General features: G+C 44.9%; 4 protein-coding genes across 8 annotated transcripts; 1 reads left to right on the top strand and 3 right to left on the bottom strand.

Annotated features, from left to right (window-relative positions):
• Positions 1–49: 49 nt before the first annotated feature.
• LOC133891578 (uncharacterized) lies at positions 50–3,133 on the bottom strand. 5 transcript variants are annotated; one of them, XM_062332304.1, is made up of 7 exons: positions 2,628–3,102; positions 2,244–2,371; positions 1,914–2,152; positions 1,556–1,832; positions 923–1,102; positions 528–683; positions 50–450 (listed from the first exon to the last, which is right to left on the bottom strand). In XM_062332304.1, exons 2-7 carry the CDS (start codon positions 2,244–2,246, stop codon positions 274–276), a joined length of 1,032 nt encoding a protein of 343 aa, XP_062188288.1. In that variant the 5' UTR covers positions 2,247–2,371; positions 2,628–3,102; the 3' UTR covers positions 50–273. The 5 variants fall into 5 exon arrangements, with proteins under 5 accessions (XP_062188288.1, XP_062188289.1, XP_062188291.1 ...); XM_062332305.1 differs by having other exon boundaries at positions 2,939–3,102; XM_062332307.1 differs by having other exon boundaries at positions 1,556–1,814; positions 2,628–3,098.
• Positions 3,134–4,004: 871 nt separating this feature from the next.
• On the bottom strand, positions 4,005–6,399 carry LOC133890166 (uncharacterized). The gene is made up of 4 exons (XM_062330615.1): positions 6,185–6,399; positions 5,224–5,416; positions 4,905–4,944; positions 4,005–4,344 (listed from the first exon to the last, which is right to left on the bottom strand). The coding sequence occupies exons 2-4, from the start codon at positions 5,404–5,406 to the stop codon at positions 4,283–4,285; spliced, it is 285 nt and encodes a 94-aa protein (XP_062186599.1). The 5' UTR covers positions 5,407–5,416; positions 6,185–6,399; the 3' UTR covers positions 4,005–4,282.
• A 358-nt stretch (positions 6,400–6,757) lies between these two features.
• On the bottom strand, positions 6,758–9,411 carry LOC133890162 (bZIP transcription factor 60-like). Its single transcript, XM_062330613.1, has 2 exons — positions 7,999–9,411; positions 6,758–7,313 (listed from the first exon to the last, which is right to left on the bottom strand). Exons 1-2 carry the CDS (start codon positions 9,221–9,223, stop codon positions 6,859–6,861), a joined length of 1,680 nt encoding a protein of 559 aa, XP_062186597.1. The 5' UTR covers positions 9,224–9,411; the 3' UTR covers positions 6,758–6,858.
• A 253-nt stretch (positions 9,412–9,664) lies between these two features.
• Positions 9,665–12,174, top strand: LOC133890163 (uncharacterized). Its single transcript, XM_062330614.1, has 4 exons — positions 9,665–10,077; positions 11,110–11,284; positions 11,435–11,712; positions 11,799–12,174. Exons 1-4 carry the CDS (start codon positions 9,700–9,702, stop codon positions 11,904–11,906), a joined length of 939 nt encoding a protein of 312 aa, XP_062186598.1. The 5' UTR covers positions 9,665–9,699; the 3' UTR covers positions 11,907–12,174.
• The last annotated feature ends 1,802 nt before the right edge of the window (positions 12,175–13,976 follow it).

The raw sequence follows: 13,976 nt of genomic DNA, 5'->3' as shown, positions 1-13,976 counted from the left end.
GGAATAATGTTGGCAAGGAAAAACATAGGAAACCAACCATAGCCAAATAGGCACAATCCTGAGCAACTCTGATTGAAACAATGCTAAAAAAAGGGAAAAATTTCAACAATTTGACCAGTATGTTGCATCTTGATCTGTTATCTCTGCCTTTTTTTTTTACTTTACAAACTCATTTGTACAGAAGAATAAATCCTATGGCAGGATAGCAACTACAACCTAACATGTGAATAATACGGTAATCTGGCCGCTCGCATCAGTAATTCAGTATATACATCACTTGACATAATCTGAATCATCAAGAAAGTGAGCATACTCTGTCCCCTTTAATGTGTTGCTCACTTGCTCCCAATTCTTGACAAGGTCCGGAAGTGGTCTTGTGTGAATTTTCACCTGCCTGCTGATCAGCTTCCTCACCGGAACTCTGAGGAACTCTTGCACCTGGGATAATGCCTGCGTGCACAGAGATGCTATTAGGTAACCAGAGAACTTGTTGATCCTTCATTAAGGCATTTAAATGTGTTCCTTACATTGCTGTCTCCGATTATATCCTCGTAACAGAGGGTCATATGCCGCGTGGTGCTGAAGTGGTCCAAGCAATCTCTGATGGACTTCTCAATGTTTCTGATATTTGTAATCAGAGTCGACGTATCCAGCTCTGGTTTGAATTTTGCTAGTATCTCAGCCTGCCAAAAATGAAATGTACTGATCAGGTAAAAAATTTGTCGGTGCAATATCCTCCCGAGTGTAGTCGTCGGTTTTCCACCATTGTGTAATCAATATCACACATTTGTCCTAAAAATAAATGATATATATCACGTATATGTCCTAAAATAAATTCTATATGTACTGGCCACATTTCATGTAAAATGAGCACTATGCTAAAAAGGGAAATATAAGGAACGAACAGAGCATTGGAAGGTACCTCTTCTTTTGAGTGAACATGAGATTTGTGAGTTCCATTCAACTGTTTTGCATCTTTGTCATAGTCGTTGGCCAAAACAGAGATGAGCCTTCGTAATGTATTTCTCCTGAATAGAAATAGCACGGAGACACCCTTCTTGTTTAAATAACTAACAATATCATCATGATTATCCAAAATTCCCTAGAAAACACAACGATGGCAGTTAGTTGCAGCATATACTTTACATCTGGTAGCTTTAAACATACCTTTGCTCATGCCAATAGAATGAACAGTACAAGTGTTAACATGAATAATCATCATTGATCAGCTTGGATTGTAAGGATGCATAAAGGTGAATACTTGGCACATAGCGTTGAGAAATGCAGGCATGTGAACATATAGTTGAGAAAATGCAGGAATATTTAAAACTGTGATACAGTTCAATTCTAGCTATACTTCTGACAGAATTCAAACTCACCGCAGGCAAAAAATATCTTGTGAGAATGTTCCCCATGATACACCCACAAGAACAATATTATTCATAGCACATACCACTAACTGTGCAAAAGGATTAGCCTCACGTGTGCTGTTTTGAAAATCAGGGGTAGCAAAACAGCTTAACTACAGAAGACAAGCTAACCCTCATGTTAGTACCTGATTTAGCATCCACTTCAGTCCAAATGCAGCTGTGCATTCATTCTTCGCTGCACTGGTGAGCCAGTCCAAATTATACAGTTTGTCAAGTGTTTGTAAGATAGATGAGATATTTTCTCGTCTATCCATTCTGTTAAAGATTTCGCCATTTGAGCTGATGTTAGGGTGGCTATTTAGCAAAGTCTCAAACCATCCACTTCCCGATCTTTGCATAGATACAATAACAAAGAAACGAACAGGACTACATGAGCATTCCCCTCTGTGGAAGAAGGTTAAACTGCATCAACATTGGTCAGAAAATATGCATACACAATTGGTGGCTACAAAGAGAGTTTATCTGTCCTCACAGCGAAGTTACCTGCTGTAACTAGTAGGTTTTGGAAAGTGCACATAGCGGAGCTCCTCATATGGCACATAAGGCTTTCTGCAAATATTTTCCCTTTGTTCTTCTTCACTATTCCACTCTCCTTTGTTCTCCAGTGTTATCTGATTGAAGGAGAAGTAGCATACATAGAAACAAAACAATGCAATGAAGAAAACAAGGATCGGTCGCGGCTGAAATGGCGCACCCTTGGAACCTTTAAGTGAATATGAGTGCTGCAAGTCCAACCGTAAAATTTACTATCGGAAATTGTCATAGCAAATAATGTGGGGAAGAGGAACTAGAAGCACAAGCACTATGTTATACCATTTTCTGCTTCCAAGAGACTACTGTATCGGCTAATTTCTTGTTCTCCCACTTGCCCAAAGCAAACAAACATGTCAATCCTTACTGGTATCAGCAGCTCACCATTTGTGAACGAATCACAACGCATCCTGGTAAAATATAGATGGCTACAGTTAGCTCCTCATGAAAAGAACATTTTCCAAAATGTATATGCAAATATATTGCTAATTGCAAGAATCTGCTTCCAGTAATGCTTAACAATAAAGTTCACCAGATAACAGTTGCATGGATGACATGAGGCCCCATACTGAATAAAAGGAACTCTCGAACAGGATTTAGTACAAGGACGGAGGAAAAGAGTAGGTACGGAAGAGAACTCCACCAAATGCTGGAACAAACGCTCACCAGAACAAGTGGCACAGGAAAACCCAGGAAGGCGAAGAAATCTCAGGTGGGATTTAACTCCAAAATGGCGAAGAATCCCACCAGAAGAAGAAAGGGAAGATCCAACGACGGCTAATTAAAATTCGAGGTGAGATTTAGCTTGACAAGCCTCTACAACTCCCCAAAACCTCGGAGAGAGAGAGAGAGAGAGGGGGGGGGGGGGAGGCGGCTTTGAGTATCCGCAGAATCCTCAAGAATTGGCAAGAAAGAGAGGCAGCTCTAGCAGCAAAATCACATGAGCAACCTAACACGCGGAGAAGAATCGTCGCCACCTGGTTCGTCAGAGAGAAGACAGATTCCCTCCCCGCGCTCTCTCTTTCGTCCGACCTTCCCTCGCATTTCGTGGTCAAGGCCGAGATGACGCAGTCGCAGTAGGAACGCCTCTGCAATTTAAAATGGTTTGAAATTTGTGCAAGGATTAGTGCCTAAGCAAGGCCGATTTGGAATCAAAAAGTGCAAACCAAGTAAAAGAAAAGGGGTCAGAGGCTACACAAGTTAAAATTATGATTATTTACTCGTATGAAGTTGATTTTATGACACTAATAAATGGATCCGTGTGTATAAGTAAATACAGAAGACTGTATGTACCGAGTCAGATTGTGGACGTACATCTATATCAACTGGGCTAGACTAAAATAGTACATACAAGCAAAGAAACACTTTTTTTCTAAGATTATATATATTCGTCCATTGTAGGCAACCAATCAGCCCCTGAGAGGCTGGCAATTTCCAAGTTGGAATGGAACTGGTAATTTATCTTCTCCCCTTGATGTAAACTGTTTTTTAGTTATGTTTGTAAATTTTGCCGTTAGTTCATTCTTTACTCCAACTCACCTTCAGTTTGCTGTTTGTTCAAAGAATCGTTTCGAATTTGGAGAAGTTTACAGTAAAAAAACTTGAAATGTGAGCAAAAGATCGTGTACACGTTGCGTCGTTCGAAAAGTTGTCGCCACTAAATGCTCCGAACCGATGCCACTCGAATAGTCGGCAGTTTACTTTCTAACAAGGAAATGCTTGACAGTTCGACCACAGAAATTCAACTATGTGATCTCATTGCAAATGTTCACGATTGAACAGCCTTTTTTGAATTTTCACAGAGTACATCAGTGCAAACGGCAACATTACTGAATTATGAGCACGAACTAGAGAGGCAAACATGTTCTCTCGGATGTCAGAGCAGATGAAATCCATCCCACATTCAGAAAAGAATTCAGGGCTGGCACTGTAAAACTCTACCCTGAGACACAACTACTGTAGTCTTGTGATAGCAACCTTCAGCATTTTCCATAATGCTACCGACAACGTAGTTCCATCAAGCAATTGATAAGCAGAAAAAAAAACCCAGCAAAATAATGGTCAATGGATTAGGTGGTGGATCTCACATGCTTGCGGCTGGTACAAAAGGACAATTAGGTGTGCTTGATCAGAACATCAGGACAGACTCCAGTAGGTACAAGAGCACGGAATCAGTTGGAGGGTCAAATCAAAACTTAATGCAATCCGCAATGGTTGTTTAACATCTTTATAACAAAGGGTTGAGCAACACCCTAGAGGGATCAATGTAGAACAAGCAGCCGGATCCACTAAGAGAAGCCGCAGCCCTTGCAGAAATGAAGTCACGGCGATGACATGAAATCCTCTGGTCTGGCGATGAAAACTTCCTCAAATTCATTGTCGTCTGATGAAGGAACAGATATTACAGTCAGTAACCGTCAGACTGAAAATGCAACAGCTATAGAGGAGCCACTAACAAACAAGTACAGCTTGGTTGGAATTTGAATTCACCCTTTTTTTCCATGGTGGCGAGTAGATACATTGCTTTGTTTGATGAAATAGAAAAAGACTACCAAACGCTTTATCTAGACTCAGAATTATGCGAACTGACAAATGATAGCAAACTTATGATGCAAGCTTCTTCTTGCTTTTCTACTTTCACAGGAGGAAGAAAAGCACAAGTTCCTAATAAGTAGAATACGTTACGGCCTCAGCAACAAAATGGTTCCAATTTGCTGAACCTAAAGTTCAGAAAATAGAATGCACAGATGATTGGTGAGTGATGACCTATGATGTAACAAAGAAAAATTCTACAAAACAAGCAGTTGGTAGACAATAATTGCTATAAAATGACATGCCAGCTTGCTGCTAAGAATGCATATCACTACTTGAAAGACAGATAACAAGCAAAAGATATAGAGTAAACAGAAGTCAATAATAAGTTATGTAACACCAAAACAATACCTTTTCTCAAAGCCAGGGCAACAACAGCATCATTTTCCACCTGCACAAGAATCCAAAAAGAAGGAGGTCATGGAACTAAAAGATGAATTAACCCAATTCTGGTTTTAATCTTGAAAGAAAATAGATATGCTAATGCTACACAAATTAAACAATCACTGCACTGCATTTGCATGGCAGCCCTCATTTGACAGATGTTTTTGTACGAGATTGTATATATGATGTTGAAATTGAAACTTGAAACCGAGCATAAATATACAAAACAAAACCATTTTTTAAATTATAGGAAAACGTGTCCAACAGCAGCAAAATATATGGGTACCTTTTGATCAGCCAATGTCTTTGAGTCTTCCAACACATCATTTGTAGCCAACAAGACCAGCTGCTGACTACTAGGAGGTTGATCTATCAGTGAATGCAACTTCTGTTTGATGTTCAAAGCTGTCTCTGTCGGTTCGCATTGTATGAAGTAAGTACTCTTGTTTCGCTTCACTCGGATATACATGCTTGCAACCCTGGATCAGAGAGATGCGTAAAGGACATCAGTACAGCCGGAGTCATCAGCACAGGAGAATATCTTTGCTTCCCCATTTAATAAAGGGCAATGAAATCCTATCTTTACATTGGACATGGGTCAAGGAAGGATATCACTGAAGGGCTAATGGAATGAATCAATCATTCATACAACATACAATCTGCTACAGAAGGTAGAGATAAATACAACAGTAAAAAGTTAAAAACATAAGCGAACAAGCATGCAATAAACATACTACAACAATCATGCCAGAGCACAAACATTCCAGTACCAGGCACCAACATTCTGGTTCTTACGATCGGTAAAATATATTTCAAATTTTTTAATAAAAATTCTACTGACGATCAAATGTATAGTCCTCATCATTTTCTGCAGGTTAGAGACATACAGATTGATCACAAATAACAAAAAGCCAAAGCTTATAGTTTAGCAAAGTCTAGGACATGCGAGCAACAGGAACCACTGCTGTGACCGATTTCTCCGTTGGGGCGTGGTATATCTGAAGCTCAGGGTGGAAAGGGCTTCTCCTCTCGACGACAATTTAGCAAAAGTTGCAAAATTACTATCCCGAAATCACTATTTTCCACACGATTCTGGATGTTCTTAGGCAAAATTTCTACGCAGTACTCCATAATGAACAAGACAAACAAGCAAAAGCCACACGCGACGCCCCAGCTACTTTTATGCACACCACTCAATGCAGGAGGGAGTAGTTAGTTAGATCCGCGCGCCGCGGAAGAAGACGCACCTCTGCCGAGCGCCGATCTAGGATTCCCCTGCAGCAGCGCGGGATCAGTGGAGTCGACGGGGGTGCGCGCCACTACGCCGGCGCCGCCGAGCGAAACGGCGAGGAGGCTGGGGAAGACGGACACGCGGCGCGGCGGATCGGTGGAAGCGAAACCGAGGCGAGGGTGGAGACTGGAAGGCGTAATCGTCGCTGCGTTGGGGCATACAGTGCCAGTGGGCCCGGGGTGTGGGTGGGCTTGGACCTAGAAAGCTCCTACTGGACTAGTCTGAAGTGGGGGCCCATTATCTGATACACTTCCTATTTTTTCCTTATGCTAATTGCACGTATCGCAAAAAAAAAAAAAAAAAAAAAAAAAAACTTCCCTTATGCTAATTGTTGTATGTTTGGGTTTGTTACATTCCTGGTATGTAGTACATCATAACCATCAAAATAACTAAAAAATTTGCGACATCAATCTTTCACAAGGCCAAAACTATGGAGCGCAATTTTGTGATCTCGAACACGTTATGGAGCACAATAAACTTGTATGGGGAAACGCAACTGTATTGCACCTTCCGCAATAGACCGTCCAACTCTATCATCATAAAACAGTACATCTGTTGCTTACAAGAATTATTGTCCAGTTAATGTCAGTCCACAGATCCTGAATACATGATCAGGGGCAAAACCCAGACTTACAGATGAGGGCTATGGCTTTTGAACGGCAGGACACAAGAGTAAGTAACATACTTTACACTATCTATGAGAACGACAACGAAGATGCGGGACAACGATTTCGAAGAGATCCTCCCCTCACCGTCCCCGTCGCCGGCCTCTCTTGGATCAGCCAGGACAGAGACAACCACAGATGAAACTGGCTTCCTACTACCATAGCTTTCATTCTCCGGTGGCGTTTTGAGGTGCTCGGTGTCGTTGGATGTCGAATCTTGAAGAGGAATGGCCTCGGAGTATAAAACCCTTCGGTTCCTCACCTTCTGAGGATGACCAGCAGGAAGATTATCCGTTAAATTTTGCGATGAGTTTGACATGGCATTGGAGAAGACGGGAACAATGCCATTTGCATGAGCAGAGGATGGAGATGCATCAAACTCGAACACTTCGGTGCACATTCCAGAGCTCAGCAAAGGACCTGAAAACGAATAGATGAGTAATGGCAGAACTTCAGCAAACAAAGGAACAGCATATCATAGTCAGCGCAGTTAATCACAGGTTCAATTGAACTCAACTGTACTAAGGCAGCTAAAATAGCAGATTTTCATTTTAAAAAAGCTAAGATGGCAGACAACAGTTATGTCATATTTTTCGATAGAATAGGTCAACCTACAATCCAATTTTTCCAGAAATACTCATCAGCCAATAGGAGTATTGATGCATCACGTATGCACAGCGTGCTAACACACAAACTAACTTTGATAATGGCAACTATTTACCAGACCTAGCCCACCATCGCCTCAGTATGCTCACTCCACATATATTAGTTTCCTTCTAGGTGGCCTACTAACTCCACAAGAAGAGGTCATTGCTTCAGTACTGTACAAAAGAAAGTGTAATATATGCAAAAAAAATTCAAAAACCTATAGCTATTTTGACACATGTTGCAAAAAACTACAACTTTACATAGCACTGCATGATGTTCAAAGGTCCAACCGCCTTATTGAACAATCGTCCATTAGCAAGCGTCCACAAGTAGTGTCTGCTACCTTATGTTATTACTTATTAGTGATCATTACTACACAAAACATCAAAGCAACATGGCATGCAAGATCACAGAAAATCAAATTGAATGGAGCATGTAACTTGATGCAACATCTTACCAGACATTGGTTCACTAAACCACTGTGGCAGCAACCCATCATCCTCCCTATACATGCTTCCATCTCCAGGAGCCAAAGCCATCAGTTTGTTTTTCATTCCTGAAGTTGTTTCCATAACTTCTCCAGCATCCAACGGAGCCACATAGCCAGGAATTGCCAAACTAGTCTCTTCCTTTCCTTGGCTTCCAGGATTCTTCCCATGATATCTAGACATCCAAGAAGATGCTTTCTCACTTGCAACAATGGACTTAATAACAAGATCCCCATTAATCTTGACATGCTTCCCATTCCTCGGTAGATACAATAGCGCTGGAAGTGTCTCACTTGCATTCTGTGGTGGCTTTGAATCAATACCATCGGAGACGCTATCACGAGGCCCCTCAACAGCTAGCACCCTCCCATGATGTGATGCACCAAATGCAGAGCCATCTCTGGCATCAACTGCGCCATCCATCCGATTTAGTGCAGAAATCAAACACCCACAAACCATGACCACGCATAGCAACCCGATTAGGCTAACACTTGCAACCTTCTTGGTCTTCCTAGCCTTCTTGGCCGGTGGCTCTGCTGCAGCAAGCGCAGGCTGCTGGGGCTTCAACCGGGGTATTGGCACGAGTGGCACTTGTGATCCACGCATGGCATAAGCCGGGTGCATCCACGGCATCGGCAAAGGGTAAACAGCCGGGTACATCGGCAGTGGCGGCGGGGCTCCTCCGGCGGCGCCACTCAGCTGCTGCTTGAGCGCGGCGTTCTCGGCGGTGACGCAGGAGATCCTGGCGGAGAGGTCGGCGATGGTGGCCTGCATGGCCTTCACCTTCCCCTCCAGCTCCTCCACGTACTGCTTCTTCCTCTGCCGCGACAGGTGCGCGCTCTCACGGTTGCGCACCAGCCGCGCGCGCCGCTTCGCCTCGTCATCCTTACCGCTCGCGCTCCTCAAAGACGACTCCGAGGACTCGTTCCTCAGCCCGCCGTCCCCGCAGCCGGCGGAAGATGTTGATCCCCCGTCCGGAGACCGAGCCGAGGACGATGACGTCGCAAGCGGCGGCGGCTGGGAGAGTTGCCCATCCGAGGCGAAGAGATCGAGGTCGAAGTCGACGTCAAGGTCGAGATCCTCTAGATCGAAGTCTTCGAAGGTGAAGGTGTCGTCGACGACGGGCGTCTGGAACTCAGGGAAAGAGAGGTCCGCGAAGGGACCGCCCGGGGCGAGGAGAGACGGCTCCGCCATGTTGTTCGCCGCCGATCCAGTCACGGCTCACGCAAACACGACGCCGCAGCGGCGGTGGCAGTTGGGTCCCGCGGGATCGCGGACGCGGTTGCGGAAACGTGCGGGGTTTGCAAGCAGAAGAGGAAAGGAAGTGGGGGATTTGGTCGTCGGAGTCGGAGTCGGTGGCGTTAATGGGTCGCCGTAGTGGAGACGAACCCACCCGCCGTGCGCGGCGGCGTGGCGGAGCTGGACGCGTCTGGAACCTTCCCTGGGCCTCCTTGTATTGGGCCCAAGGCCCAAATATGCTGGAATTTAGGCCAGTTCAGTAAATGGGCTGGACTTTGTGCCAATATTGTAATGGGTTAGACTATGGGCCGATATTTTAAATGGGCTGGACTTTGGGTCGAGATTGTAAATGGGCTGGACTTTGTTTTGCGTAGAGCACCGCTAAAGCTGGTAAGGCAGCAGCTTGGAGAGTAAGGCCCAAGCGACCCGGCATGGCGACACTCGCAGGCCGCCGCCTCCTGCGGCGATTGGTGGCCGGCGGGCGGGACCGGCGGCTCGGCACGGCGGCGGAGGTTTCTCCGGGAGGCGAGGAGACCAGAGGTGGAGGCGGAGACGCCATCTACGTGAAGAATCCGGCGGCGGCGGTGTCGACTAGGGACGAGACGTCCGTGGCGATGCCTGTGTCGTTCATGACCGGGTCGGTGGTCGGGAAGCGGTTCTACCGCGACGCCACCGTGCGGCGCGCCGATGACGGGAACGGGTGGACCGTGATGCTGGACTACCGCACCCTCAAGTCGCCGGCCAAGCGGCCGCTCAAGCTGCCCTCGCGTGCGCTCGCCGTTGCCATCGCCGCCGAGTGGGAGTACCAGGTCCTGATCCCATTCCTCTCCTCTACTGTTACTCTTCAAATGATTCTCCAAGCTCATGTTACTGTAGTGCATTGTAAATTTCTCCGAGTCCCGACTTCCGGATTGGCGTATGCATATTTGCAAGTAATTTCGAATGTTTTCAATGGAAATTATCTGATTGTCGCCTAACTAGATCCGGATCTCACGGTTTAGTTCGTCTCCGAGCAGTGACTAATTATGACAGGATTTTGTGACTATTCCTTCTCTTCTACGTCTGAAATGTACTGAATCTAGGTTGCCATCATCCTACCCAGAGGCATTGTAAGACTTAAATTACACTAGGTTTTGGCGTTTTATTTGTTTCTTCGTTATCTCCCTGTACCGTGGGTACAATAACTAGAAAGATTGTTCAACTCGAAAAAGATGATAACAAATTATCAGTACACATAACTACTATCCAAGTCTGATACTGTAGTTTATTCCATCTAGGCAGGAGTGGTAGCTGTAGTTCATTGCCTTATGTGAAGAACACAACATTTAACACGTATCTGTTCTCTACAAAGCAAGAGAGGTCATATTGAAAGTTATCAATTTTGATTCCTCCAACAATGTGAATGCAAAAGTTAAATTCTGCTTGAAACTTAGGTATCAATAAAGCACAAATACTCCGTCATGGACATCATATCGACCTATATGTCGGACTTGTTTGTTGCAATGGGTGAACATAACAAGTATTTAATTATCTGTGCATACTAGATGAATTATTCACGGGATGATAACTGATAAGTAATTAGCTTGATCTGCCCTCTGGTTCCGTTAGCATCATGATATCGCCATCCCGCAGAGATAAGTTTTGTGCCTGTGACTGTAACATTTGTGCATGGTTGAGTTGCTGTTTTGACATTAACTTGCTATGTTTGGTGTTCCGTGTTCAGTTCTTCTACAACCTTGTAGAGTTACATCTGAGTTATCATATTTGCAAGTCCTATCCTAGATTTATTCCCTTAATTTTCCATGCACTAGGTACCGATTCTGAATTTCTTATTATGACAGGAATCAGATGGAATCAGACCTTTTACAATGCCTCTCATGAAGCTTGCTTGCACTGCATTGGAGAGAGTTCCAGTGACACGTACAAAAGTAATTGATAATCTGATGAAGAAATTTCATCAAGATTTGGTATTTTGCCGCTCACCTGGTGATAGTGAACTGACCATAGGAGTTCATCGTAAGTTGTTTTCTCATGACTTTGTGTGGTAAATGTGATTCATATTTATCAATAGTGTTCTAAGCCTCTAGTAGATATTGGTGGTTGATTCATTCTGTTCTTTGCCTCCGATAGTATCATATATTATGCTTCCTTAATGTCTGTTTGTAGAAAAGCAGAAGGAGAAAATTGACCCCATTCTGAACTGGGTAGACACTGAATTTGGGTTCAAGCCAGTTGTATACACAAGCTTTTTGGGGGGAAAGCAAGTGGAGGGCCTCGCTAAGGCTATAGAAACTGTTTTGAAGAAAACAACTGATTGTGAATTGGCATCTATTGATGCTATGGCAGCAGCAGCTCATTCCCTGGTAATCCCTCTGGCAATGTTTAGAGGAAGGTTGGGCATTGAGGAGGCCATTGAGTTGATCAGGATAGAAGAAGACCACCAGGTGTTTATTTTCAAAACATCGTTACTTTTCTACTCTTTAGAATGTTCTGCCTTTTCTTTTGTCCTAAGGTTTTTGAATTCTCTCAGGTTGATAGATGGGGCTTGGTCGAAGGAGGTCATGACGTTGATATTGCTGATCTTAAAGTGCAATTGTCCTCAGCTGTTGTGTTTCTTGGGTTTTCACGGGGCCTGTGAAGCATCCTGTTTCTAATCTGCAGGTTGGCTGTTATTGTTTTTTTCCAAGCTTGTATCAATTTATTTGAAGAGTTGTAGAATAATAATTGCTTGCAGAAGGTTAATAGCAAACAAGGTACCTGTATTCAGCCTATGCTGATGTTAGATTTTGGTTTGAGTTGAGGAAATGTTGTTGAGGTATGATCTACGGAACCCAGCATTCCTTTGGCTTTGAGTGCCCTCAAGTTTGGTAATGGTAATGCTAAGAGAGTAACAATATTTCTGGGAACTAGTTTTTCAGTCAGTAGCAGTGCTGGCTTGATATGTCTACTCCTGCATTGTCCAGCAGCACAATCATATTAATCGCCCATTTGTATTTTGGCCCTGGTGCTACCTTTTTTTCGAGACAATTGCTGATACCAAATAGTTGCAGGGGTATTTGCGCTCGGCAGTGCATTATCTTCTTCTATCGACCTTGCTTCCTTCTATTTTTTTTTTCTTTTGGTTTGTTTTACGAGTCCAGCCACCTAAGTTTTATGTGACTGAGGTCATCTCCAATAGTTACTCTGAAAATTAGTTCCTTACAGTATTATTACAATATTCTCTATATTATTACAATATTTCTTATTTTTTCATGTTCAGCAATTATCCTATTTCTTCATTATTCCTCTTCTTTCTTTAAGCTCACTGTTATTCTTCATTATTCTCTGTGAATAGTATTATGGGATCTTCATTTCTTCCGTAAATTTACTGATCCTCTCTCCTCCCCGATTCCTGCAGCATCACTCTAGAGGGTGATACTGTGCCTGCTGGAGCCCGATACGGGCCGAGATCATCGGCAAAATTACTGTAGAGGGTGATACCCCGTGTCCGCTGGAGTTGGTCGAGTACTCCACTGCTCCATGATCTACCGAGTGCAGTATCAGCTCGCCGCCGTGGCCGACGCGGTAAACCGGCACGACGGCACCGTCAACCACACCCTCTACTACTATTAGCTCCGTCACCGACCCGGCGTCCCTGCCGAGCTCCTCCGCCGACTTCGCCGTCGAGATCCACACGTACACGCAGAGGTGAGGTTTTGGCCGTTGTCAGCTGTCGTTACCTGCACCGTGAGAAGTTTGCAGCGATCTCTACTCACTCCTTGCAGAGCAGCCGCTGTCTCGCTTCGCGCTCGCACCAAGAGTAGCAGCGCGACGTGCGTGCCGTGCCGAACTACCGCCTTCTGTCTACCCCAGATACAGATAGGCCATGATGCGAAGTCAACGCCGACACAGAGTCAACGATATATCTCGCCGTGGCCGCGACCGTGCGCACGTACGTGTCAGCGTCTCTGTCCACAAGCTCTTACGTGGATCACATGACACTTCCACGGTTGCCATTTTCAGTAAGAAAGTAGGGATCACAAATCGTCAGGCAGACAGTTCCTCCTCACCTATGTAGGAAATTTCCATAAGCCCTTGCGCGCGCGCACTATACACACCTGAGCTATATATGCACGTCGAGAAGAGAGAGAGAGAGAGAGAGAGAGAGAGAGAGAGAGAGAGAGAGAGAGAGAGAGAGAGAGAGAGAGAGAGAGGCCAACAACCAAGGGGTAGCTGAGGCCACCAAGCGCCCGACGCCGCCGCTGTCGATGCGGCTCCAGGTGGACGGACTCACGGCGGCCATCGACGCCGTGGAGCGCCGCGACGGGACCGTCAACCGCTGCCTCTACTCCGTGATCGACCGCATGCTGAGCGGACGCGCCAACCCGCGCCCGGACGCCTCGGGCGTCCGCTCCTTCGACTTCACCATGGACGCCTCGCGCGGCATCTGAGCGCGCGTCTTCGCCCCCGCGGCGGCGGAGCAGTCGCTACCCGTGATCGTGCACTACCACGGCGGTGGCTTCGTGCTCTTCTCACCGGCCATCCTGCTTAACGGTTTGATGGGGGAAGAACCCTGCAATATAATGCTTATTTTACTGGTGGTCGTGGCAAGTAACGGAGGCATGATTAAATTTAAGATACGGCACAGTCAATTGCATAAATAACAAAATATGATGCAAAATAAAAGTAGTTCATATAATAATAAAATTAGATGGCTCTAAATAGAATC

This window comes from Phragmites australis, chromosome 14 (assembly GCF_958298935.1).
Source record: "Phragmites australis chromosome 14, lpPhrAust1.1, whole genome shotgun sequence".
Taxonomy (NCBI): domain Eukaryota; kingdom Viridiplantae; phylum Streptophyta; class Magnoliopsida; order Poales; family Poaceae; genus Phragmites; species Phragmites australis.
The sequence above is the reverse complement of the archived record's forward strand: the minus strand, read 5'-3'. Positions and strand labels throughout refer to the sequence as shown.

Bases quoted from the DNA above. Each gene is read 5' to 3' on its own strand.
- LOC133891578 (XM_062332304.1), bottom strand. The intron at 1,833-1,913 runs GTAACTTCGCTG...ATGTTGATGCAG, and splicing joins AAACCTACTAGTTACAGCAG to TTTAACCTTCTTCCACAGAG. The intron at 1,103-1,555 runs GTACTAACATGA...TGTGTTTTCTAG, and splicing joins TGAAGTGGATGCTAAATCAG to GGAATTTTGGATAATCATGA.
- LOC133890166 (XM_062330615.1), bottom strand. From the start codon at position 5,406: ATGTATATCCGAGTGAAGCGAAACAAGAGTACTTACTTCATACAATGC. The intron at 4,945-5,223 runs GTACCCATATAT...ATTCTTGTGCAG, and splicing joins AGACATTGGCTGATCAAAAG to GTGGAAAATGATGCTGTTGT. The intron at 4,345-4,904 runs GTATTGTTTTGG...TTCCTTCATCAG, and splicing joins TGCCCTGGCTTTGAGAAAAG to ACGACAATGAATTTGAGGAA.
- LOC133890162 (XM_062330613.1), bottom strand. From the start codon at position 9,223: ATGGCGGAGCCGTCTCTCCTCGCCCCGGGCGGTCCCTTCGCGGACCTC. The intron at 7,314-7,998 runs GTAAGATGTTGC...ATTCGTTTTCAG, and splicing joins GTTTAGTGAACCAATGTCTG to GTCCTTTGCTGAGCTCTGGA.
- LOC133890163 (XM_062330614.1), top strand. From the start codon at position 9,700: ATGGCGACACTCGCAGGCCGCCGCCTCCTGCGGCGATTGGTGGCCGGC. The intron at 10,078-11,109 runs GTCCTGATCCCA...TTATTATGACAG, and splicing joins CCGCCGAGTGGGAGTACCAG to GAATCAGATGGAATCAGACC. The intron at 11,713-11,798 runs GTGTTTATTTTC...GAATTCTCTCAG, and splicing joins GGATAGAAGAAGACCACCAG to GTTGATAGATGGGGCTTGGT.